At 35.7% G+C, this 27,746-nt stretch overlaps 1 protein-coding gene across 2 annotated transcripts in view; it reads right to left on the bottom strand.

Moving 5' to 3' along the window:
* SPK1 (guanyl-nucleotide exchange factor) overlaps positions 1 to 27,746 on the bottom strand; it is a 190,662-nt gene that overhangs the window by 160,390 nt on the left and 2,526 nt on the right. The window contains exons 2-3 of one of the 2 annotated variants that reach the window (XM_089806752.1): positions 19,393 to 19,450; positions 16,517 to 16,603 (exon numbers count right to left, since the gene is read on the bottom strand). In XM_089806752.1, coding sequence (XP_089662878.1) covers positions 16,517 to 16,600 — 84 coding nt within the window. In that variant the 5' untranslated portion in view covers positions 16,601 to 16,603; positions 19,393 to 19,450. The remainder of the gene's footprint in view (positions 1 to 16,516; positions 16,604 to 19,392; positions 19,451 to 27,746) is intronic. The other variant, XM_089806751.1, reaches the window with a different exon arrangement.

The raw sequence follows: 27,746 nt of genomic DNA, 5'->3' as shown, positions 1-27,746 counted from the left end.
CAAGATTCAAGCTCAATATCATCAAATTCGATGATCCAGTGCAGGAGTATAGATATCATTGAGTTCAGATTCAGATTTCAAAGGAAGTTTCATTAAATTTACCAAGTTCTTTATGGGCATATCAATTCAAGTTTTAGTGGTTAAAGAAGCAGACATATGTCTCGGGATATCAGTCATAAGTGGTTTAGTTTGCTGGAATGGGTTCAAACGATCCTATGAGCTTGTTGATTCAATATGGCTTATTTTGTATTCAGAAAAGTTCGTGTGATGTGACAGGTTTAAGATAGTTCAATAGTTCAAGGATTTGACCTGTTTGGATTTAGAGGCAAATTTAGATTGAAATTCTTTTCAAAACTCAAAGGTGCAGTCCTATGCCCCTAGGTTGAAATATTACATAAGAAGTGTGGGAAATATTCAATGATTTGAATTCCTATTCGAATGTGAAATCTTCCATTCTCAAAGTTTTAAACCCAATGAGCGGTACCAAACAATGAAAAGGTGACAAAATCAATTCAAATCATGTCCTATGTGTGGAACTCATCATTATAGCCGCGAGGTAGAAGATAATTAAAGATGCTCGCAAGGACATCTAAGAATGCCCGAGATCAGTTAACTCTTCAAAACCGAGGCCATAAGCTCGAGTTCCTTATTAGAGGATACATCGGGCGCAAGTGATACTGAGATGAAAGCAACAGTCAAGCTCGATCCTCAGGAAAATCAAGGAACATACCCACAGTTCCTCTCGGCCTCAACATTACATGCTTTGAAGATCATAATTAAGGAAATAATTAGACATTAGATGGAAACTGTTTGTGAATGCGTCAATATAGAGTTTTGAATTTGCGCAGGTAATATCATGAAGACTGCGGCACCCGTGGTCACACCTAAAGACACAAAGTGCACTCCTTATGGATCCTAAGGTCACTCTCTTTGGTAGTCTTTGGAATCTTCCTCTACTCGAGAGTGAAAGCATGCATAGTACAGCTTTTCCCAAGCTTGGAAGTATGCAGAATATAGCAAAAAGACGCATTGATGATGGAACACTCGAGACCAGTCCTACCCATGAAGACATTCACAGTAATATAGAATTAAGAGCAGGTCTTGCCCGAGATAATATATTGAACTTTGAGTGCACACAAGTCTCATATGGTAAGAAGGGAATTTTCCTTTTTCCAAACATAAGATGCCTACTAATGAGGAAAAATTGAATATTAAAAAGAAGTCGTGCTAAGTTGAATGATGCAACAAATACATAAGAGTCATTTGACAGATATAAATACATAGAGCACTACATAATAATGGAGGAGAACATAGAGTTGGCAAAGCGCAGGGCGCTGACAAAGATTTGCATGTCTCCATCGGGCAATGGATAGAAACAAGGTTGTTAAGGATGGAGATCCTTCTTGCAGATCATATATAACTGGACTTTGTTGTATCTGAAAGTTTATCGTGCTTTACAATTATATCGTGTTGCACATGCATTGTGTAATTAGACTCAATGAGTATTAACTTTGGCTTTGTGAAGGCACATCAGTTAGGCCTTCGCTGTGATTATACATCCTACTGCTTGTATCAACAAGAACATATTGCTCAATCATGACACAGATATAATCATTGGCGAAATTGCTGAGGACAGAGTTCCCATGTTTCAAGGTGGAAAACTTTAGAGGATAAGGAGCACTATACACCAATGTTGACTTGATCTCTCTCAAACAGCATATGATAAGGAATTGGGAAAGCCATTGCCACTATATAAAGAATTTGATGCATGAGATTCTGCCAGATGAAATTACATGTCGATTAAGAGAGCTCTGAAAAGAATGTTATGCGGAGGATGTGCATAATGATGATGCTCAGGAATATGTGACAGTTGTCCGAGTGCTCCCAGCGAAGCAATTCATATAATTAAATGAACAATCCCCATTCAAAGTTACCTAATGATGCATAATGACAGGTGTCGTGGATAGAAACTTGGAAGGAAGCAAATTACATTATAATGTTTCAATAAACATTATATCATCGTTAGTGGGAAATGATATTTAAATATCATATGAAGATAGAAAAAGCCGATACAAACCTGACGGTAAAGAGGGGCAATTTCAAGAATCATTTTAAGTAACTGAAGATGATTTAATCTTATGGAAATAAAGTTGAGGAATTATTGGAATGGTAAAAAAGAAAATATTATCAAGGAGAACCAATGGGAGGGAAATTGAATAGTTTCCATGGGAATGATTTGAAATAATAAAGATTTTCAAGAATCAATTATGAAGTTGGAGAGTTACGAAAAAGAAAAGTTAAATAAGACAGAGCGAGTGAGAAGGTTCCAATTTTTGGTGGCTTCCTTCCAGACAGGCAGACTTTGGGCTCCAGGCAGGGAGGGGATTTTCGTAAAATCTTTTCATTTTCTTGAGAGACAGTGAGAGACAGAGCATGGGCAGATTTTCTTTCTTTTCAGAACTGTGTGTCTGAGGTCAAGATTAAATTTTGGTGTTTGATGTAATATTGCAAAGAAAGTTTCTGTTTTCTTTGACTAATGGTAGGATTGTAATGTGTGAAAGAGGCTTTGTAACTTTTACAGTCAGGGAAGGGAGGCTGGAGGTTGAATACATTTAACTTTGGCTATAATGTGTTTTTCCTTCCACTGAATTCGAACTTTGAGTTATTTTTAGTTTTCTCTGAAAATTACAGTCCGATGTCATTGTTCCTTTATTATGTTATCATTTCTAAATATCTTATGAGGCTCTAATTTTAATTCTCCCAAGAAGATGAAAGACACAGTTTTATCCTGGTTACATAATGCAGCACTCAGCAAATGAACTTTGCCTCATTTGCTGCCTTTTATTCTCTTTTATGCTGTAGTGTAGGTTTTCGCATTTACATTGTATTTACAGGTAGATGTTTGATATCCTTTCGTGCTTTCTGGTAAAAGTACCCATGTTTAATTCGTTGAATATCTTGTACGGGGAGCTGTACCCGATAAAATTCAGAGGAAGGTTGTCAATCCCATGGTAACCTATCCAACTGTTAGTGTTAGTTTGTCCTCTCACTTGGGCATTCAAGGTCGGATTTGCATGTATTTCTTCAAAGGACAATCTGTTCACTAACACACACAAAAGGCCAGAAAAAAAAAACTACAAAAGCGCCAATTTTCCTTATTTTATGATCATCTAAGATATCCTTTACATCAAATTCTCAGATTTGAGAATTTATTCAATCTAGGATCAAAACCCTTGATTTCGTAAAGGCTTAAGAGGATGAACACCCTCTTGAATTCAACATTTGGTATCAAGAGCAAAAACCCTTGTATTCAATCTTGGGTGATTCCATCCAAGAATAATGATTCTGCTGATTTGTGGTGCATTTGGATTTTGTGTGTGCCACTACAATGCTTTCACAACCAAAAATCATTATCTGTGTATTTGAGAATTTACATATTGAATTTCAGATTCTTGACAAATTTTTGGGCATCCTAAAGGGCTGGATCTCAGTTTCTGCAATCATGCCAACTGCCAATTGACATTGACAGATTTAGCACTATGTTTGTGATAGCTCAACATCAAAGAATTTCAGAAATCATTTTTCTGGAGTGGCAAAACATTTTTCAAGATATTTCAGATTTCTTGCTGCTTTGAGAAGCACCAGCTGTTGAGATATTTCTAACATTCTTATTTGGCAATTTATGGTTTGATTTGCGTTTCACAGATCTAATGTGAATTGCAACAGCGGCAAGGAGATTTAAATGTAGTTTGTTTGGTCTTGTAAGCGCCTACCACAGACGTACAGCTGCTGTGCCAGTCTGTACAGCACTTAACCTAGCCAAATCAGCCAGTCATACCACTCCAACAAGGTCAATGTGAGTTGAAAATTGTAAATTCAAATCTGATTTTGGTTTTGAGCTATTTCCAGCTTGCAATCATTGCGAAAAAAAAAAAAAAAAAATTGGATATTGATTGTTCCCAAATTCGCGTTTGAATCTGATTTGACCATTTGAACTTGAAGCGACTAGGATTTGTACCAGCCATTATATCTATCAAAATTTGGTTTAGATTTGGCTTAAGAGATGCTTGAGAATTTGACCAAGTGTTCTCCATCATTAGTTTCAATTCTAAGTTGTTGAAGATTGTACCAGTCTTTTCAGGCAACACACTCCCCCAGCGGGCCTCAGCATAGATCTAAGACTTTGAATCGTCCACAGTTATATCCTTCTATTTCTGACTACTTTGTACCAAGAAAGGACTCATAGTCCTTACCTTGTGTTTCTTGGTCTTCTATCTTGTTTTGGTTTCTTTTTTGACACCATTTTGGTGTTTCTTGTGTGGTCGGCTCCTTTGTTTGTATGCTCAGTCCCATAAACCTTTCTGGTTTTTCATTGGACATTAATATTATTATCTTATCTTATCTTATCTCTGATTTTATGAAAGAGAAATATGTTTGTTATGACTGTTATAGTCATCTTCAGCTGAAACAAACATTTTAAGATAATATTATATAATAAGACAGGTGTCCTACATCATGCAAAGAGGCATCCATTTGGAAATATGAAGTGTTGAATATTTAAAAATATGAAGGGATTTGTATTTGAAATTTGAAGAGACCTTCATGTGTAATATGAAGAGTCTCATTTCAATCTATTTATATGATTGCTTGGTGTATTGCAAACAATCAAGTGAAAGCCTTGTACTTGAACATTTCTTTATCAATAAAGGATATATTTTGCTGGTGTGGCTGGGTTTTTCCCTCCAGTTGGATGGTTTTCCAAGGATAAATTCCGTGTGTCTTTTGTTTCTTGTTTCAAGAAAGCACAAAACCATAAAAACATATAAAGAAGATGTTACAGTAATCTGTAAGGAGATGTTACAGCCTCTGTACCAGTCTGTACAGCACTTAACATAGCCAAATCAGCCAACCATACCACTCCGATAAGGGCAAATGTGTTTTGAAAATTGTAAATTCAAATCTAATTTTGCTTTGTAGCAACTTCCAGCTTGTAATCATTGCAAAAAATCAGATATTGAATGTTCCCCAATTCATGTTTGAATCTGATTTGACCATTTGAACTTTAAGTGACTAGGGTTTCTACCAGCCATTAGATTTATCAGATTTTGGTTTAGATTTGGCTTATGAGGTGCTTGAGAATTTGACCAAGTGTTCTCCATCACTACTTTCAATTTTAAGTTCACTGATTCAGTTTGTTTCTTATTTCAAAAAAGCATAAACCACAAAAAATATAAAGCAGATGTTACAATCACCTGTAATGTCCTGTCAGTTATGGCCTAAAATTTTGATTTAGACGTGTCAGGATTCTCCCAATCATGTCTGCAGAGCCCATGGTTCCCAATGCAGCAAAGTACCTATCCTCAAACAAATGCTCTCTTGAACATTGACTAAGAATGAGAAAATAGACATTCTGATAACTCAAATCTTACTGCAGCTGATTAAGTTCCAAATGCCAATACTTCAACTCTGCATTACTGGTCTGGTTTGAACCGGATTTGACATTCCAGTCCGGTCCACTGTGGGACCAGGTAAGGTCCCGGGGACCAGGCAAGGTTCCACCAAATGGCTATGACTTCAGTTACTGACACTAGAATGACCCAGGAAAAAATTTCACCCAGAAAATTGCATTTGACCAAAACCAAGCCAAATTTGAATATTTTTTTAGTCCTTTTTCATTTTTTGCAATAAAAATGGAAAACATCTCCCAAACCTAAATTCGCCTATACAAACCAACAAAACGGCAAAACCTAATTCATTTGGGCTTGTCACTGTTAAGGTTGTAGCTTCTATCGGATTGATTTTATCATGAGATACCTTGTTAATGGTAAATCATCTTTAAATATCTTATATATATAATATATATATTATTTATGTAATATAATTTATATTATTATATAATAATATAATAATATATTACATATATGGTTAATATCTTAATATTACATATATGCTTAAAGATGAGTTATACATATGATTATTTATTAACTAATGATGATTAACTATAGAGACATGTCTCTTCATAAGACATGTCTCCTCCTCTCGTATTTATGAGTCTTCAAATCTAAATTTGGAAGACATCAATCACATTGGGAATCTTACTACATTTGCAGAAATGATCCTAGAAAAACAACATGGCATCAGAGCCAAACTGCAGATGTAAAAGAGGTTTTGAGATCTAAGAAATATATAAATTGATTTGAAAGATTTCTTCAGTCAAATGTCTTCACATATAATATGTTGATTGAAGGGTGCAGACTGAGGAGTCAGAACAGACGTAAAAAAATTAAAAAATTAAACTTCTGCCATGAGAAGCCAAACTGCAGATGTAAAAGAGGTTTTGAGATCTAAGAAATATATAAATTGATTTGAAAGATTTCTTCAGTCAAATGTCTTCACATATAATATGTTGATTTAAGGGTGCAGACTGAGGAGTCAGAACAGACATAAAAAAATTAAAAAATAAAACTTCTGCCATGAGCAGATCAGACATCCTCAGCAGTTGACATGGATAGAAATGATATTAGAGTATAGTATTTTCTGCTTTGCCAGCAACACAGTCAGGCACCTGTGCGACTATACATCCACCTGTAACATTCACGAGCACATGATTAAGGCATTGCTAAATGAAATTTCATTCAGGCATTGCTACAGGAATATACACGGAGGGAGTAGCATGGATCTAACAAGAAATGCAAAGGATTTCTCATGATCTGAATAACATATCAGACCTTAGGACAGTGTTAATACATTTGCACATCACCATTTGCAGTAGAAATACATCTTCAAATCATCATTCAAAGGATGAATACATCTGTATAGACACCAATAAGACTGCATTCTACAGGTAACGTCTCTATTGGATGCCATCATTACATGGGAGTTAGATCTATGATAGAACAAAGATGAATACAGTTTCCTTAGATATAAGCTGACAGAATCAACCCAAAGAATTAAATCATTTAAAACCATCGAATAATCGCAGCAGCACATACGAAAGAGCGACAAGCAATAGTCCATTCATCTCCTCCGTGGATAGTACATAAGGTAAAGCATGGACCAGTGTGGCAAGGCGTCTATTACGTTATATTCAAATCATAAATGAAAGGAGAATGCCTGCATAGTGACTGAAGCACTTACGACCATTGAAGGCGACCAATTTAATATCGGGTACTAGACAGAGATCTACCAATTAGAATAGGCACAATCACTAGAAACCCCAAGGATAAGCATATGATTCCTATATGTTGCAAACACCAGTAGCACGTAAGAACAGAAGTGGGATCATGAAGTTAATCGAGGCAACTGAGGTAACTTTATTAGATACTACATAGTGACTGCCCTTAGCAAAGGGAATATGCACTAGAAGGCACCCGTTGAATTAAGGTAAAGAGGACCCGAAACAAATCGAATGCTTGTTTGTTGTCCACATTGGATACTGTACATTGAAGGTTACCCATGTGGGTGGAAGGTAGAGGTAAGTATTATATTACTTAAGATTATTAAATATGTATCTAATAGTGATATGGGAATAATATATATTAGAATGTGTATATTATTCAAAGTTATGGATTATTGTTTGGTATTATTTTAAGGTAATGTTATATTATGTTTATCTTCCATATTCATTTAATGATATTTTATTATCAAGTTGAATACAAATATAAATGATTTTATTTATTGAAATAAAATAAGAATATTTGTGATAATCACTTTTTTATATGAAAAAATGTATATAAATAATGCTAGTCATTGTGAATGATTTTTAAAATATAAAGCTTATAGGGGAGAGAGAGAGAGAGAGAGAGAGAGAGAGAGAGAGAGAGGTGCCCTAGCTTGGTTGCAGGTTTGCATGCAGGGGTTATGTGGAAGCATTTCGGCAGCAAAGTAGTTTTTTGTTTATTGCAATGGGTTTTGTTTTTGTTTGGCGTCTGCGGGGACTTTTTCAATTCTTTTCTTGGCTTCAATCTTTGCATGGCAGAGATTTTTATGGCATCAGTTGTGGATCTTTCTCGCATGGACAAGGCTCATAATGGGTCCTCTTCAAGCATGCATGCATAGTAAGCAGATACATTTTATACGAGTGTTGGCCCTAATATGAAGAAGGTCAATGGGTGTCTTCCTAGAACCCAGGATTGCCCAATTTTGGTCATTCCTCCTGATTTGGTGGAAGAAGATGTCTCATATTGGAGTAGACATGCTCTACTCTGTAAGTTTCTTTGCATTTGTATTCCTTTGTCAACTCTTGAGGCTTGGATCCGGCATTCCTAGGAGATTGAAGGAGATATGGACATTATGCTTACAGCAAATAGCTATTTTATGGTTATTTTCTCAAATATTGCAGATCACAATAGAGTTTTTGAAGGTGGCCCATATTTTTATAATCATGGTTGGATTATTTATTAAACCATGGCATGCAGGTTTTAATTCAGTTGAAGAGATGCCTTCTCGAGTTCCTGTTTTGGTTCGTCTACCTTGCCTCCCCTGGAGGTTTGGCGAGAAGACATTTTACATAAAATTGCTAGTCTCTTGGGAAAGCCTATGACAGTTGCTACACAAACCCTTAATAAAAAGTTGATTTCTTTTGCCCGGATTTGTGTTGAGATAGATCTAAATAATCCCCTGTCGAATTCGATGGAAATTTGTTTGGGATCTTCATCATGGATTGAGCAGTTCGATTATGAATCTCTACCTTTTTTATGTCGGTTTTGTCATGAATATGGCCATCTCCTACGACATTGCCCTAAACTTCGTAAGGAAGCTCATTCCCACTCTTCGGCAGCTCCTCTGGGTAAAGAGGACAAAGGGAAAGCTCCCATGATGGCTGAACCTCAGGGAAAGGACAAGGAAGGATTTGTACCTGTTAAAACTAAGGCTAAAGGACGAGGTCAGAAGAGGCCATTCAAGGATAGACAGATAGATGGAAGCTTTAACAGGTTTGAGGTCCTAGAGAATTTAGCTTTGGAACAAGGGGTCCCACATGTGGTCACTTCTAATAGTGTCGAGGTCAGTATGGAGGTTGTACCAGCTCTTGAACTAGAACCAATTCAAGCTATTCAGGGAGAACAAGTGGCTCAGGTGACTTTAAATAATTACATAGAGGATGACATTGTTTTGGCAGATTTAGCTAGAGAAATTTTAGTTTCATCTCAAAGTAAGGGTTCATCTCATAGATTGGAAGAGCAACAACAACCCCTTAAGAAAAGTCCTGTTGATAGCTCCTTAAAAGGGTGGAAGACAGACTTTGAAAAGATCAAAATGACTAGAGATCTGTTGGTGGAATCTGGGTTTGTTAAACCTATTGATGCTCACTTTTCTCAAACCCCTCAATGCTCATTCTCTCTTGGAATGTGAGGGGTTTGAATAGCACCTGTCGTCAAAAAGCTATTCATGATTTGATTGCAATTCATTCTCTAGACTTCTTTTGTGTTCAAGAGACTAAGGTTTTTGTTGAGGTTATGCATCAACATGCTCAACGCATTTGGTATGCTGGTCACTGTCGAAGTATTGGTTCACAAGGGAATTTTGGAGGTTTGGCTCTGTTTTGGAACCCTCGAAAGATTTCTCCCCTTTGGTGGATTTCTAGTCATTACTCAATCTCTATGTTGGCTACTGCCTTGGACTCCGGTGAGACTATTCTTGTGACAAATGTTTATGCCCCTATTGACATTCGTGGGAAGATTCATCTTTGGGATCACATTTGGTATGTGTGTTCTTGTGCTCATTATTTTCCTTGGATTTTAGGAGGCGATTTTAATTCTATTTTAAGTCTTGAGGAGAAAAGAGGAGGTTGGCCTAGGCTTGGCCCTACTTCCGATCTTTTTCAAGCCCAGGTGGATGTTCTTTTTGTTATTGATGTTAAGCCTTCAAATGGAATTTTCACTTGGAACAATAGACGAAGTGCTTAGGAAGCTATCTCAAAACATTTGGATAGGTTTCTTGTTTCATGTTATTGGGTTGGTGATGGCCTAATTACGAGTTCTGAAATTCTTGATTGGACAGTTTCTGATCATTGGCCAATTAAGTTCTCTTCTTCCCCTTTTGCACTCCCTAAGAACCCTTCTTTTAGATTCTAGCTTATGTGGCTCCGAGACTCATCCCTTTATGATTTGGTGGCTAAGTGGTGGAGAGAGGGTGGCCCAGCTTACGGCACAGCTATGTTTGTCTTTGAGTAGAAACTTAAATATGTCAAATATCATCTTAAGAGATGGAATACTTCTTGCTTTGGGAACCTTCAATCTAGAAAGAGGAATGCTCTAGATCATCTTGTAGTGATTACTCGCCAAATCAAGGACTCTGGGCTTACAAAGGCTCTTGGCAGGGCTGAATCCGAGGCTATGCAAGATGTGGAAGAATGGGAACTTCGGGAAGAGATTTACTGGAAACAAAAGGCTCGCATTGATTGGGTAACAAAAGGCTTGCATTTATTGGCTGCAGGAAGGGGATAGAAATACTGCTTTTTTTTCATCGTTCTATTCAAGCTCGTCATAACAAATGGTATATTTCTTCTCTTGTTACTACTGAAGGACTTAAGATTTCTTCTCAGTCTACTATGACCAAGGAAGCCCTTTAATTTTATTCTAACCATTTCATTGAGGACTCTCAGGAGACCTAAATTCTTTCATGCATTCCTTCTCTTATCACTAATGCTATGAATGATTCTCTTCTTCATCCAATTTTAACATCTGAACTTGAAGGGGTTATGTTTGGGATGAATAAAGGTAAAGCTCCAAGCCCAGAGGGCTTCCCTATGGAATTCTTTCAAGAATTTTGGGAAATTATTAATATGGATCTCTTGGAGGTGGTTAAGGAATCCCTTCAGAATAAGCAAATGCTTCGTGCATTGAACTATACTTTACTGACTCTTATCCCTAAGAAAGAAGGTGCTACCAATCTTGAATCCTTTTGTCCCATTGCTCTTTGTAATGTTGTGTACAAATTTATCACCAAAATGATTGCTAACAGACTCAAGATATGCCTTCCAATGGTGATTTCAAAGGAATAAGGCAGTTTTGTGGCTGGTAAGCAAATTCTTGATAGAATTGTTATTGCTTCTGAAGTTATTCATTCAATGCATACATTAAAAGAGCGAGCTATGTTCATTAAGTTGGATATGGCCAAGGCTTATGACAAAGTGAAATAGAGTTTTCTCCAAAAGATCCTCTTGGCCTTTGGTTTCTGCCAACAGTGGGTGAACTGGATTATGAGTTGTGTTACTTCAGCTTCTTTTTTTGTTATGGCAAATGGTGTTCCTTCAGAGCCCTTTGGTGCCTCTAGAGGGCTTCACCAAGTGGATCCTATTTCACCTTATCCCTTTATCATTCTCGCTGAGGATTTGGGCCACTTTCTTAATCTTCGTGCTCACCAGGGTTTGATTCATGGGTGGAAATGGGGTGCTGGCTTGCCTCCTATTTCGGATCTTCAGTTTGTGGATGATACTTCATTTATGGGACAGGCCCATCTTCAGGAAGCTACTTCTTTTAGGCATGCTTTGGATGTGTATCTTGTAGCTTCGGGACAGAAATTTAATGAAAACAAATCCTCCATTTTTTTCTTCAATATGCCCCAGGCTATTCAGAGGCTATTGTTGCTATTTTGAGGTTTCAAATTGGGTCTCTTCCCTTTGTTTATATGGGTATTCCTCTTACTGTTGGTAGACATCCTAGATCTTCCTGGCAAGTTTTGCTTGATAAACTACAGCAAAAGGTTAATCATTAGACTCATCGATGGTTATCAATCTATTAAAATCAGTTATTCAAGCCCTTCCTATTTACAAGTGTTTTGTTCAGGCTGCTCCTATGTATTTTCTTCACGAATTTGACGCTCTGTCCCATCAATTCCTTTGGAGTGGTAACCTTTCAACTTCTAAATGGAGTCTGGTTAAATGGGAAACAGTGTGTAGACCTCAGAAGGAGGGTGGCCTTGGCTTATGATCAACTATTTTAAATGGACAGGTTCTCGCTGCAAAACTTTATTGGCATTGGTGTACTAACCAACATCAACTTTGGGCTCGTATTCTCACCCATAAGTATTTTCCAAATATTGATGTGGTTAAAGTTCACCGCTTTCCTCTGGAAGGGAGAGGATCCATGGTTTGGAATACGCTAAAGTTTTGAGCTCAGTTGGTTAAAGATGGTCTCTTTTGGATTTGACATTCGAGATCACAAGCTTTATTTTGGCTTGACTTTTGGGATGGGCACCCTCCTATTCTTACCACTCATCCTCAGCTACATGCTCTCTATCAAAATTTTAGTGCTATTGGTTGGGACACAGTTGATTTTTATAAAATAGGGTGTGTTAGAGGTTTGGTTGTTTCCTTTCGTTGGGAACACCCTTTTGAATGGCCTCTAGGAGGATCTGAGGAGAATAGGAAGTAGTTGTTTCAGATTTTGCAATCTCGTGAGTGTACTACTTTGGTGGGTAATGATGTTTTTGCTTGGGACAGCGAAGATTTGTTTGGAAAATTTTTAGTGTCTGCAAGATATGTTGAGCTTCTTTGGCAGATGTTGGGGGGCATTTAGATGCCTTGGTTGAAGCAAGTCTGGTACAAGTTTTCTTGGCCCAAATGTAATTTTCTTGTGTAGTTGGTGGTCCATAGCCGATGTCTTACATGGGATAATTTATGCAAGCATGTCTTCCAAGGACCCTCAATGTGTGTTCTATGTCGAACTAGTAAAGAAAATATCTCTCATCTCTTTTTCCAATGCTCTTTCACTAGACATATTTGGCACTCTTGGTGGAATGTGCGGAACCAATCCTGTTGGTATGTTTCCTCACTGGCAGAATTCTTTGCTTGTTGGGGTAAGGCTCCTATCAAGACTTCATTTCTTCAAGTTGCCTAGACTCTTGGACCCTCCTTTATTATTTGGCATATCTAGTTGGAAAGGAACCGTTGTATCTTTAAGGATGAGTTTTAGAGGTTCCTCACTTATGGTGGAAAATTCTCCATTCTTTGGGGGAAACTGTTTCTACAAAATGTGACACTTCTGAGGCCATGGAACTAGGGGAGGATATTTTCAATAATCATCTGAATATTCCCCCCTTGAATGGAAAACTGCTAAGAACGATGTGTAGACATCCCTTGCGAAAGATAAATAGGGTGGGGAAGTAGAGTGCCCCTCTACAGGGTATTCTTAAAATCAACACAGATGGGTCTTCCAAGGGAAATCCAAGCCCTACTAGCATTGGTGGTGTTGGTAGAGATAGTAAGAGGGATGTCCAATTTGTGTTTTCTATTTATAAAAGTCATCACACTAACAACCTAATGGAGGCCATAGCTATTTTGTATGCTGTGAAGAATGCTTGTGACCTTGGTCGGAGAAGGCTTATTTGTAAATCTGACTCACAAGTGGTGATACGTCTTTTGAATCAGCAACATTTTGAAGTTGTTAGTTGGAAGTTAGCTTTGATTGCGAACCAAATTCATAATTTGTGTACTTCTTTGGAGTCTGTTACTTTCACTCATATTCCCAGAGAATGGAATAGTGTTGCTAATCGTTTGGCGAAGTGGGATTCTAACCATATGTATAATTGGAACATTGTTGATAAGACTCAACTTCCGATGGGCTTGTCCCATCAACTTGATCACTTGGTTGATCTTGACCAGGCTGTCTGATGCCCTTTTTCTATTTGTTCTTGTTTCTCTTTTAGCTTGAATAAATTTTCACCCCTCCTTTATTTCAAAAAAAAAGCTAGTCATTATGAATAATGACATCAATCATGAAATTTATAAGGGTATATGGACAATACATACATCCTAAGTCACAGCTAGGAAATATTATATTGATTCTATAGGAAAATAATAATATGTTGAAAATATCAATTGAAGTATATCTATAGATAATGAAATATATATATATATATATGGTTAATGTATATACTTAAATTAGATATTTTTTATATTGAAATAATTGGGATCATTCTTAGATTAATGTCTAATAGAATGAAATATCAAATTAAAGTATTATTGATGTACAAATAAGAATTTATTATCCTTGAGTATTTTATTTATCTAATCTTTGTAATATCCCGCTTACTTGTTTTTCTATATAAGCATTTGCCTTAATCTTTTCCTCCGAGAATGTTCTTGCAGGAGAAGGAGGATTAATATCAAATTTAGAGAGAGTCTAACACTTTGTTAAAGGGAAGTTTATTTTAGAAGCTTAGAAGATTTATGTTCAAAGGGATTCTAACACATCCGTCAGAGAGAGTAAACCAATGTTGTGATGGAATCTTCAGTAATCGATAAATTGTAACAATCAAGAGGACTGAAATTCATGCAACTATGTGAATGGGCCTACCCCTTGTGTACATCATAAGAAAGTTGTGACTTTAATTAAACTATCTGCGAGTCTCTCTTTGATAAATGAAACTTGACGTATGAGTTGTAGAGTCATTCAAGTGGCACAATCATACTCAATCATGATATTGGCGTATTATAGACGAGTTTTTGTTCGCTTCTACTACTAAGCTTGATGAATGTTTGGAGCTTCAATGGATGAAAAGAGTAAGTTGGAAATTAGAAAGGAGTTGTCATATTTGATACAAAAAATTTCAACAATATAAGAATGAGTGGAAATTTTACATTGTGGGAGGGAATAATAGTCAACGTTCCATTCCCACTTGAACCTTATTTAGAGGGGAGATGTTCCATTCTCAAATAATCTAACCGGACAATTTTGAACCTTCATGTGCAGATAAGTATTCTTATATGTAATTCTATACATACTATAAGGGTTATTTGTCTTGATCTTTACCTTTATGTTTTGAAGATGTTCTTACAGGAAGAGAAAGTTGGTACTTTACACATGCTACCAAATATTGTGCAGACTCAATCTAATGATAGTAGCTCCAAAGACCCTGATGATCAAGATGGATAAAGTGAGGCTCTTGAAGCAAGTATCTTTGATCATTGAGATTATGAGATTCTTCTACATTACGAGGGAGTATGACACTTCTTTAAAGGCAACGCGGGAGCTTAGAAGATTGATACTCAAAGGGAGTCTAGAAATACATATGTGTGAATGCATGATTTTGATGGGCCTACTCCTATGTATATCATGAGGAAGTAATGACTTACCACCAGAAAGTCAGAAGATTGATATCAGATTTAGAGGGAATTCAAAAGGCATCCTTGGGTGAAGAGAGTTTCTATTGGAGTAACTAGAGGACTTGAAATCCCAGGATCATTGTTCAGAGGGAGAATTTTGAGGTTCAATCCTTTGTTAATGATATCTTCTCTATGAGGAGTTCTAAGTGGAATTCCTTATAATGCATTTTTTCTGTGAGAGAATGAGGTGAAAGCCTAGAAAATCAACAGTCACAAGGTTTGAGTTTAAATTCATGCTCAAAAAAAATAATATTTGGATGAAATTGAGGTAGGGCAAAAATGTTCATAAAAAAATATTATGATCAATTTGAATACATAATGAAAAATTTAATATGTATTTATATTAAAAAACTTAAATTTTTTAATCAATTATTATTAATATCTAAATTATAAATATTAAATATATTAGATTTTATATACTAAACACTAAATATATTTTAGTTTAAAATATTAACCTGTCTATATTAAAATAAACCAGGTTAAATAACACATCTATTCATTTAAAACATAAATTAAGAGATATTAAAATTTATATAAAATAAAATAAAATAAAAAGTTAAAAATCAAATCTAAATATTAACATTAAAGGGAAGCCAACCCATAAACATAAAAGTTGTGTGCAATTTCTTTAGTTGGTGACCTTATGTCTGTGTCGCTAATTTGTTTTCTGAAGGTCTCAGCCAGCTGCTCCTGAGGCTTCCCTCACCATGATCTATATGTTCATTTGCCCCTATTGGACATTGAAAATCATTTTAAAAGCTTCGTCCTGGTGGAGCGGTGGAAAAAAGACTTGCTGATAGACATATTCACACTGCTCAAACTGAAAAACTCTGAGAAACATGTTTTTAAATATATCTGATCAAAAAGAAACTATGCCCTCTACCGTACAAAAATAGGGCAGATTTTTAGCCCTCTTTCAAAGTTCACCAAATTTAAAACTCCATGGCTGAAATTTAGCGAATCGTGGGACTAAGCTTGTGAATGAAAAACAGAATCATTTTACTCCACTGCTGAACAATTGCTTTCCTTGCCATCGCACATAGAGAATTGAAGGTTGTCCATTGAATGCTCCAATATGGTTGCTGTGCTACTTCCTACACATGTGCAAGTGTTGATTTGCTCTCATAGAATTTACATAGGAAGGTTTATGCAACAGATGTAGCTAATTTTGTTGTATATTTGATTTTTTATTTTCTCTTATATTCATTTTACAATTTAAACTTCTTTCATTTTCATTTGTGCCTATCCATGTCATTTACAAAACTTGTTATGTATTGAAATTGCAAGTGCTTCTAGCTTGGGGAGTGAACCCCACTACTAAACAGAACCACACTCTACCCTTTGGAAATGGAACATCAACATACAAGTAAGTGTAATATTAAAAATCAAATAAAAAGTAAAGAGGCAAACCAAAGGATCAAGCTCTGAGTTTGCAGTAAAAGATATTCTGGAAATTCTCCGGAAACGCTGGCCACTGGATAATGAATCTGCCATATCCTGTTTCATTATCAGAGAACATGAGCTCAAGGATTATTATAAGTATGAATGAAAAAATGTATGGGATTTTTAGCAGTTAAACAAAAACCTAAAACTTTATTCTATAGTATGCAGATGTCTAATTATAGAGTAGCTATACTTCAGTTCAACAAAGCATGTATTGGAATTCTTAATGATAAAATTATAACCCCAAATCTTGATCTCAAAGTTGGATACACACAACTGCCAACAATGATTACATATAAAAAGCAATTTCACAATATGATGTTGATCTATAAAGTGGTATTTTCTTTAAATCCAAAATTGTCATGCTTGATCTAATGAATTTCTATTTCTAGAAGATTAGTGCATTATACTGTCATGTGACATCTATACAGCCTATCAAGAAACAAAATTTGATAAAAGGGATGTTTTATCGTCAGAATTGTTGTTTATACTTTTGTAAGTGACCCCCAGCTACAAAATTTTGGACAAGAAAATTTTTAATCACAAATTATCTAAAACATAAAAAACAATGATAAGAAATTGAGAGAGCTGCCTTCTTAACTATTTCAAATTCATAAGTAGTTCAGGTCAAGATGATTCTAAAATCAGGAACACACTTGAACATTGATATCATCATGAACATGACCTGCTGCATAAAATGATGGTCGCTACCTAAGCTGACACTTACAACTGAGATGATGGCTTGCTGCGAACATTATGTTAACTTGCTGCCAAAGTCATGCAGCCTAGCTGCTGAATGTCACATTGTTTTTAGCAGTGTATTAATATTAATACAGCATGTTTTGTTCCTTGACGCCAATTGATGTGGAAAGCTGCCATTTCAGTGGCTTTTCAATCCACATGATAAGTGATATGATGGCAAGCACCATATGATAGGTGCCTTCATAGCTGAAGATGATTACATGGCAAACAAACAACTGTTGCACACATTTGCTGGAGGCCACTAGGGGTGGTGTGCAAGTTGATTGGGGATTCTATAGGAACACTAATGTGGTGGAGTATGCAATGTCCCGCATTTTAATAAAGTATTTTAATTAATTTAATTCTTAAATAAAAGGGGCCCAAATAATAAATTGATAATGTATTGTTGGCCAGCTCATATTGTAACTTTCTAGGTGCTTGGAGACCTTTATACGGAGATGGCCAGGGATTTCAACTCATCATGAAAGCATGGAAGCATGAATCGTTTTGGGAATAAACCGACAAACCAGAGGAGTACGATTTTTTGGAAAAATCAGGGAGAAATCGGATTTACAAAAGAGAATGTCAGAAATTGAAGGAAAACAGTCAAGAACTATTTTTTGTTTTAAATTAAAGGACATGAGCTTAGCTTAGATGATAAAAGACTTATATAATGATTTGAAGAACTTGCACAACCTCCTCTTGCTATATCGTAAACTCTAAGGACTCTTTTGTCAGAAAATATTTCAATTAAGCTATGATTTGAAGTAGCACCAAAATATGAGTGAGATTTCTTATATTTCAAAATTGGAATTACACTTTCTTTGCAAAATATCATCAATTAAAGAAAAGTTCCAACATAAATATAAGTAGAATGCATTCGTGATATTGCTGTCAGGATTCATCTGTGTAGTTTTTGAGACAAACTCTTGACCCCAAAGTTTCATGAGTAGCAGTTCATAAGACTCATCTCTCATGAGAATGAATGAAACAATGAGCACGCATTGCATCTAGGTGATGCTCACATCGGGACTTGTTGGATATCACCCATCCTAGTACTACTCCGACACAAGAGAGCTTAATGATGAAGTTTCCATCAAGGTTAAGTCCACTTGCTTGCAACCACATCTGCAAAACCTTTAGCAAGTATTGTGCTTTATGAACCATTCATTAGAAAGCCCCTTCAGATCATTAATTAATAAGTATAAGATATTTTACGAGCAAGCCCAATTGTGATATTGCTATCAGGATTCATCTGTGTAGTTTTCAAGTCAAACTCATTAACCCAAGTTTCATGAGTAGTGATTCACAAGAACCCATCTCTCACGAGACTAAATGGTACACTTAGCACTCATTGCATCTAGGTGATGCTCACAGAGGCGAAGCACCAAGAGTTCCCGAGATGACACCCACCCCAAGGCTACTCCAGCTCAAGTGCACTTAAGTTCTTAACCATAGAGTTTCCTCCAAGGTTAAGTCCACTTTGCTTGCAACCTCATTTTCAAAACCTTCAGCAGGTCGCACGCGTGATGAACCATTCATTAGAAAGTCTCTTAAACACATCAATTGACAAGTAGTAGATATTTTCCACAACAAGTAAAATTGTGATATTACTTACTATCAACATTCATTTGAGTAGTTTTTGAGACAAACTCATTGATGCAAGTTTCATGAGTAGTGGTTCACAAGAACCCATCTCTCATGAGAATGAATGGAACATTTAACACTCATTGCATCTAGGTGATGCTCACAAAGGTGAAGCATTGAGACTTCTCGAAAGGTCACACATCCCAATACTCTTTAATTTAGTTTTGAGTAAAGTTATAAATATCTAGCAATATGATTAATCATCAAAACTTGTATGTCATAATTGACAAGTCTAAAATGATTATAATTATTATTGTAGGGTTCTTTATTTTCTCCAAAATAAATAACACAAAACTTTGTTACCTTGCTCTTAAATTTGAGTAAAGTTATAAATATCTAGCAATATAATTAATCATCAAAACTTGTATGTCATAATTGACAAGCCTAAAATGATTATAATGATTATTGTAGGGCTCTAAGTTTTCCAAAAAATAAATAAGGCAAAATTTTGTTACCTTGCACTTCAGATCATATTGCAACAAATAGATATGGCAGATTTGCCATGGCTTTATCCTGTTTCATATTGCAACAATTTAAAATTTATACAAAAAAATCAATGTTAAATAGAAATAGTACCAATCAAGCTATATTATATATTCAATGTAGAAAGAGAGAAAAATAATGTTTGTAATCGCCTATCGCCTGACTTCGCAACACTTCAGAACTTTGCAAAACTTTTGACCCAACTTTCCTAACTGCATTGGCAGAAATGCACGCTCGTAGACAATCACGCAATGTCACATGTTTTTTCCCATCAGCATCACTTTTAGAGTTTCTACTAGTTACTCACAATTTTTTTGTTGATTTTTGCCAATCACCTAATAAATCGCCAAAAAAAAAGTTAAAAAGTTGATGACTGAAAATTCTTAATTTTAGGGGGAATAAATCATTGCACATGCCGACTCCCGATTAATCATGCATAATCATGATTTTTTGTTGGTTTCTACTTGTATGCTTCAAAATATTAATAGTCAATAACAAGTAAAATTTTGAAACTACATTATGATATTAGTTATAAAGTATAGAGGTTTGTTGCTTCAATGTTATAGAGCAACCTATATAGTGCTTAATAATTATAATTTTAAACTATTTTATATAATATCATGGTGACAACATAGCTAGCTTCTAGTTCAATATGCTTTGTATGTTGATTATGGTTTTAGCATCTCTTGTATCGAAAATAATATTATATTTGGGCATGGTTCAGCTATAGTGTAAGATTTTATGTTATTTGTTAGGACATGGTGATGTAATATTTTGATATAGGATAGAAATTAGTTCTGATAAGTATACTGAAGCTTGGGTAGCATATTATTGAGTTAGGTATTCTCATTAGAAAATGGATTACTTGATTATGAGACTCTCATGGATTATAATTAAGGATTTGATTTTTAGTACTTAAGGTGATGGTTGATATCATCTCCCCGGTTGTTATTGTAGTCTTGGTAATCTCTTATCTTGAAATCAACACTAACACAGATCGCAGATGATCCTTGCTGACTCCAAGATAAGAGATAAATAAGATTACATTATCTTATGGGGAGGATGGTTTCAATCTCTTGACACTTAGAGGCTGGTAGATATTAACTTCTTTTATTTGTTTTTTTAGCCTTATTAGGCCTCTGTTTTCTCTTTAACTATCTGCAACACCCAAGGCGGGTGCTTTCTTCTATGGATTTCTGCTTCACTGCGGCATGGCTATTGCATGGTGTCCTTCTCTCAATGTCATTTTGTGCTGAAATGTTATTATGCCAGAATGGGGGCTTTGAGTAGAAGTAAGGACTTTAAGCTTTGGTTTGGTATTAGGCTTATTACTATTCTGCCCAGTATATTTCCTCTGTTGTTATAATTCTCTCAGAAAAGATGAATAAATATACATACACACACACACACACACACATATATATATAGAATTTGGTTTCAGCTTAATTTGTGCTTCAACTGTGGTAATTCCCATTTAAAGCATTAAAGGTAAAATCTATGACTTGATCTAAATCTCAGATCAATGGCTTGATATCCTCCTTATTTATGATTTAGACTTTAGTATTCTTTTTGAAAATCAAGCTGATGTTTACATCTTGTATTATAAATGGATTTGGTTCTGACTAATAAGAGGATAAAGCTTAAATGGTTACTTTCCAATCAAGTTGAAATGGAAGTATAGAGGTTAATATCGATGAGTATCGTCCTCTCTCTTAACTACTATGCTATGTCTGACATTTTGCTAATTGTTTAATTTGGAATATCAAGGGATAGTTGTTCTTATACTGGGCAACTACCCCTATGCAGCCAGGAAAGGTGGTGTTTGTTGTTTACAGGTCCTTACAGAAGAAGGAAAAGTTCAAAGTTGTATCCCACACGAGGCTTTAGCGACAGAGACATTTACTGTGTAAACTGAGAAAAATTTATGCTGTAAATAGATAAAAACCTCTTATTACCCAGAATGCTGAGTTGGACAACAAAGGCCTTTATGGAAGTATAGAAGGAACTACTCCTGTGTAGGATGTTGGCAGGATTACAATGTAATGTAAACAAATTCTCTGCGGAGCCTAAGGTTCTTCTTGTAAATATCACAAATTTCTAATAAAGGGATATGTACTGTATTCTGGACTGGTCCCGGACTAGACTGGAGTTTTTTTTAACTCCGTTCTTTCCTACCAGTGCCCACACCAAATGCAATTGTACTTTGTATTTATTAATATAATAACAATTTCTGGTTTGGGCCTCTAATTTAACAAAAAAAAGTATAATTATAAATTATTCTATAATATTAACTATATAGTTGATCTCATCAAAATTCAACAGGCAAGGCATTCAAAGAGCTCGTCAAATTGAAACTATGATTTAAAAGAAATTCATTAGTCGGTTCAACACTATCTTACATGCCCCTAACAATTTTGGATGATTGAGCCCTTTCAAATTTCGTTGATGACAGCCATTGCTTCTCCTGCTCCCCTGATTAGGGTTTTCTAGATGTTGGAAAGAAAACTAAAGGGACAAAACCACAATTTTTTTCCCAATCCGATTCCTCAATGACTTCATTTCTGAGTGACTTGTCAATTGCATGAGTTTTTTGTAGGGTTTCGTAGGTTTTTGCCATTAGGTTTTACATTTTTTTGCCATTTTCTAGGGATTTAAATATGGCTTTAATGCACTTTAAATGCAAAGAGGTCATTAAAAATTGGGTCAACAATTGGTCAACGATTTTTTCACAAATTGGGATTTTCTAGGGAAAAATCAGCATACTCCGGGATTCAGGAATAATCAAGTATAATCTAGATATTTTGCAGATTTACACTTTAATGACGGAATGTATTTGACTCTTTTGTATCTCAAGAAGCTGGAGGCTAAAGGTGATATCTGTGCAATTTCAAAGGTGGAAGATCCTCCCTATTTTGTGATTGCAATTCCGGTGGTTCACAACCACCCTAGTTTATCATTGGACATATCATTCTGATATTTCACTTGCATGTCAAATTTGAGGAGACTTCTCACAAGACAAATTCATATTAGTTAGCAATATCTAGTGTAGTGATCTGAATAATAATATTCATTCAAGTATTATGTTTGTGGCATCAAAGATCATCTTGCATCTCTAGGCCAAACATCTTACTTGTAATCTGCTATCTATGTCATATCTGTTTGCGTAACATTAGACTTACAATCAGAGGTCGATCAAAGAAATTTGTTCATGATTGGTGGATCCACGTGGACAAAAGTAGTACAATGCAAAAGCATAGTGGGTTGTACGAAAGGAGTCGCCATACGAACTTAAGTGAGAGAGAGACATTGTATAGTCAAAGCCCGTTGGGGTGTATTGCATTGCACGCAGGTCACAAGTTAAGCATTACATGTCAAAAAATTTGGTGGTGGGATCACACATCATTTCATTGTCATAGGGAAACCCAAGACTGTCGTACACAAAATAGAAGATAGACACCATATGAAGACACAATCGTACATTTGTTAAGGAGTCCATACTTGGCTTGTGAGGGCCGTATGACCTCTATTTGTTCTTACACCAGGAGCTAGAGCCATACATCAAGTGCACAATTGTCGAAGGGAGTACACCAGGAGCTACAGCCATACACCAAGTGCACAATTGTCGAAGGGAGTGTGTGCATACGGGGACATTATGGAGTTGTGTATGGTTCAAGACATCACACCAGTATCAGAGTTGGTGATCTTTCCAGTCAGTCAAGAAATTCAGATTGAATCATGGCACTGAGTAATGGACTGGAGGATGGGTTGAGGGAGCTAAGAAGTCAACAGAAGCTCTGTTAGACCCTTGCAAGAAGGTATTAGTGGATAGAGGAAACACTCAAATACTTGATAGAAGCAAGGATAAAAGGAGATTCACAACAGTTCAACACAAGGTCGACACAGTCGACCTTCCTTCCAAGGATCAAGAAACAGGAGTTGGATAGGCCCACTCTGGTTTTGTCACTGAAGCAAATCAAGCAGGATTGTTGGATGGCAGAGGGACATATGTCTCAAAGACTATATAGAATTTTGAATGAAGTGTTCATCCTCTAAGTGTAATATACTCTATAACAATAATTTGAAGCAGCAGATTGACAAGTGGCTACAGCTTTAGGACATACTAACAGATCCACAAGGATATACGAACAAGCAACAAAGAATAATTGTCCCTTCAAGTGGAAAACACCAAGACCTTCAAGGCAATCGCAAAGGTGAAGAGGGGGATTATAGAAATGTTATTGAACCAACACTCATCAATCAACTGGATGTGGGTTCTATTAGTGACCCTCTGAATTGGCAAGCTCTACCGGTGGTTGATCATCTTCATGGAGATGCTACCAATGATCTCTAGCAGGAGCAAATACAATTGATTGATTACAAAGTTTACCCTCTAATTGGGCATGAGGCGTGCACAATTGCAAACTCTTCATGTGAAGGGCTTCCTCACGAAAACAACAAGATACACTTAAGCTCTGAGATTCCTAAAGAGATTGATGAGTATGATGGCAGGAAGGCTTTGGATCGGATCATCGATGTGTTTTATGATTGGCTCCTTTAGGATCTTGGTGACTTCGGGCATGGCAACATTTATATGAGTGGCACAACAAAAGCTTAATGGCAATACAATAGTCTTGACTACATCCAATTTTGTGCATGTGATCATGATGCAACATGGAGCTATCAAACGATACAGCTACCATCATCCACATTTGACTTGGGATCTTGGAGCTTTTCAATGAGCAATTGATTTGATAGAGGGTTGCTTGAGGGCATGCAATCTCTAGGCGGCGAGGATTTTTAATGTCCCCAATTTTAATAAAAAAATTTAATTAAATTAATTAATTAAATAATAAATAAATTTAATTATTAAATAAAGGGTGCCCAAAAAATAAATTACTAATGTATTGTAGGCCTGCTCATATTGTAACTTCATAAACACTTGGAGGCCTTCATAAGGAGATGGTGGGGCATTGCAAATCATCATGGAATGTATCTGACTCTTTTCTATTTCTGGAAAGATCCTCCCTATTTTGTGATTGCAGTTTTGGTGGTTGTGATTGCAGTTTTGGTGGTTCACAACCACCCTAATTTGTCGTCAAAAATATCATTTTGATATTTCACTTGTGTCTCAAATGTGTGAAGTCTCCTTTGAAGACAAATTTGTATTAGTTAGCAATATCTGGCACCATAATATTCACTTTAGTATTACATTGTAGCCCCAAAAGTTATCTTCCACCTTGTGATCTATTGTTTGTAACAAATTATTGATTAAACCATATGTCATATATTTTTATGCGATGTTAGAATTACAATTGGAGGACAACCGAAGAACACTGTTCATTATTGGTGGATTCAAATGCACAGATGTACTATGCCTCAGGTGCATTGTGGGTCGTATAGGAGTCACAATATGGACTTAAGTGAGAGTTAAACATCATACAATCAAAGACCATACGAGTATGTTGAACTACACACGGGTGAGAAATCAAGCACTACATGTTGAAATACACGCAAGTGACAAATCAAGCACTACATGTTGAACTACACACGGGTGGAACAATTAGTTGGTGGGCCCACACATCATTTCATTGGCATAAGAAGACTCAAGATGCCATATGCAAAATAGAAGGTGGGCATCGTAGAAGGCATAGATGCACGATGATTGAGTCCATACACAACTTGTGAGGGTCCTACAACTTGTGTTTGTCCTTACCCTAGGAGCTAGAACCATACATGTATACAATTGTTGTTAGAAACACTAATTTACAGAAGGAAGTGTGTGCCTATGGGGGCATTAAGGAGTTGTGTCTGCTTCGGGACATCACAAAGTAATTACAAAACTACTTGTCAACAAATCTAGGACTAATTCATTTTCTATAAGTGTCACACAACCAATACCCAATCCCCAACTGTGGGCTAAATCCTTAACCGGCAAGGTTAACAAGTTGGATCGAAATTAGTCAGCAAGGTCAAATCCCATAGAAGTCAGTTGTACATGGTGAGTAAACTACCATGTATATCGACTTATTATTATAATAAAACAAACTTTAGGCAAAGTTTGATTAAAGGTGCCACGTAAGAGAAAACTTCATACGTGTAAGAAAGAATTGATGAAAATATGGTTAAAGAAATTAAAATATAAAACAATGTTACAAATAGGCTTAAGCCATTAAGAGTATATTAATAAAGAGATACGATTTATGGAGAGTCACATACTTTTCAATGGGTTGTGTTAAGTATATAAAATGAAATAAAATATAATCTTGAAAGCAACACTGCTAAGTGAATGGGAAATAGGAGAGTGTGAAGAGAGGAATAAATATATACCTTCGGATCCTTAATCTGATATATATAAATCAAAGATTTTGAATAGAGAACTATGTAAGAGAAAACAAGAACGAGCAAGTGGAAGATAGTTGAGTATAAAAGTATGTGAAGTCGAGTCTTGATGAGGACGAACTCTCTTACCCTAAAATCATCCCAAATCCTATGGGGATTTGTCATTCTAGCATTATCCTTTAACAACACGAGATAAGTATTTTCTAATTATTATATCTTGAGAACTACCTTTTTTTACTTTTTGTAGGTAATCTCCTATTTTTCTATGCGTACCATAAGAGCTATTTGCCTTGATCTTTTTCTTACTCTTTGGGGATGCTCTTGCAAGAAGAAAAAGATTGATATCAGATTGAGAGGGAGTGTGACGCTTCATCAAAGGCAACTTTGTACGAGGAGGTTAGAAAAGTTGATATCAAATTCAAGAGGGAGTTTGACTTTATGTAAACTTTTGGTGTCATGTGTGTGACTACATGATTATAATGGGCTTGCCCCTTGTGTACATCATGAAGAAGTGACGAATTCCAAATGATTATCACTTGTATTTGTAGAGGTTATTGAAAGGTGGTGATCTTACAATAACTTAATCTTCTATTATGATGGATATCTTATGATCTCTAAGCAGATCATGATAGATTATATATTGCATGGTGGATTTATTTCCTTAAACAGAGTATGAATATAATGTTCATATGGTAAATAACATGGAGAATGTGTGCACATAATATATGGACATTTTTGAGTACTTGGTGAATGTCATGCAGCTTGATGTTCAAGAGGCCATTACTCAAAGTACTTAGTGAATATCATCCGACTTGATGTTCAGAAGGCCATTACTCAGCGTACTTGGTAAATATCTTTCAATTTGACATTCGGTAGGCCATTACTTAGAGTACTTGGTGAATATGATGAGACTTGATATTCTGAGGCCATTACTCCTGATATCATGAGATAATATCTAAATGGTGGGTATATTCTAATCAAAGGTATCCTTAATCATGCCAACTTGATATTACATTGAGGTAATATCTAACCATGTGTTTATCCTCCCTAGCTAAGAGGGAGTGTTGCTGTTTTGTAGCTTCAGCCAGATAAATACGGAGTCAAAACTAGTGAAGATATATATACATATATATATGAGATGTATATATACACTTGAATATATATATGTTATTATTATGTAAATATTAGAGAAATTAATATAATAATGACTGAGGAGATATTAGATATATACATATATATACACACACAGACATACATACATATATATATATATAGACACATATAATTATAATTGTCATTATATTAATCACATAATAATGAATAGACATGTCCCATTTTTTTCTTGTCTCGTTCTTAATATAAATGCAAGAGATCACTGCCTTTGGAAAATACATAAACTACAGGCAGTGCTATTACATTTGCAGCGATCCTTCAACCTTAACATGTAACATTATTATCCTGCACAACAAAACCTGTCCTACAAATTCTTAAGCTGCCAAATGTCTTCATATGTTTTAAAAAAATAAAATTAGAACAGAACAATTTAATATTATGTTACATATTTCCATAGATCTATTCTCGTCAATAAAACTTGGAATCCATATCTTATAGACATGAGTTCAATTCGACCACAGGTCATGGTATCAATAGTTTATATTTTACAATCAACATACTACAGCTAATTGCCTGAAAACAAGAGCGTACAATCTTTCTGAAACTGTGGAATGAATCGTACCGAAATGAACTCCACTTCTGTTATCTCTGATATTTGATACCTCTAAACAGAATTCATCACATTAGTAAATATTTTTTAGGAAAGCCACCAGAATTAACTTTATGATATCAGCTAAGAACTTATATTAATGTCTGTAGTGAGGAATATCATGTAAGATTCTTTATGATAGAGGCACATTTTAAAAGCCTTCCTTTCTGCATAGTTTGTGTGAACCTAGTTATGGCCCCTCTTCCTGTTCTATGTTCTTAACTT

This window comes from Cupressus sempervirens, chromosome 10 (assembly GCF_028749045.1).
Source record: "Cupressus sempervirens isolate cs-2001-9-10 chromosome 10, ASM2874904v1, whole genome shotgun sequence".
Lineage (NCBI taxonomy): Eukaryota > Viridiplantae > Streptophyta > Pinopsida > Cupressales > Cupressaceae > Cupressus > Cupressus sempervirens.
This window is presented reverse-complemented; position numbering and strand designations above follow the sequence as displayed.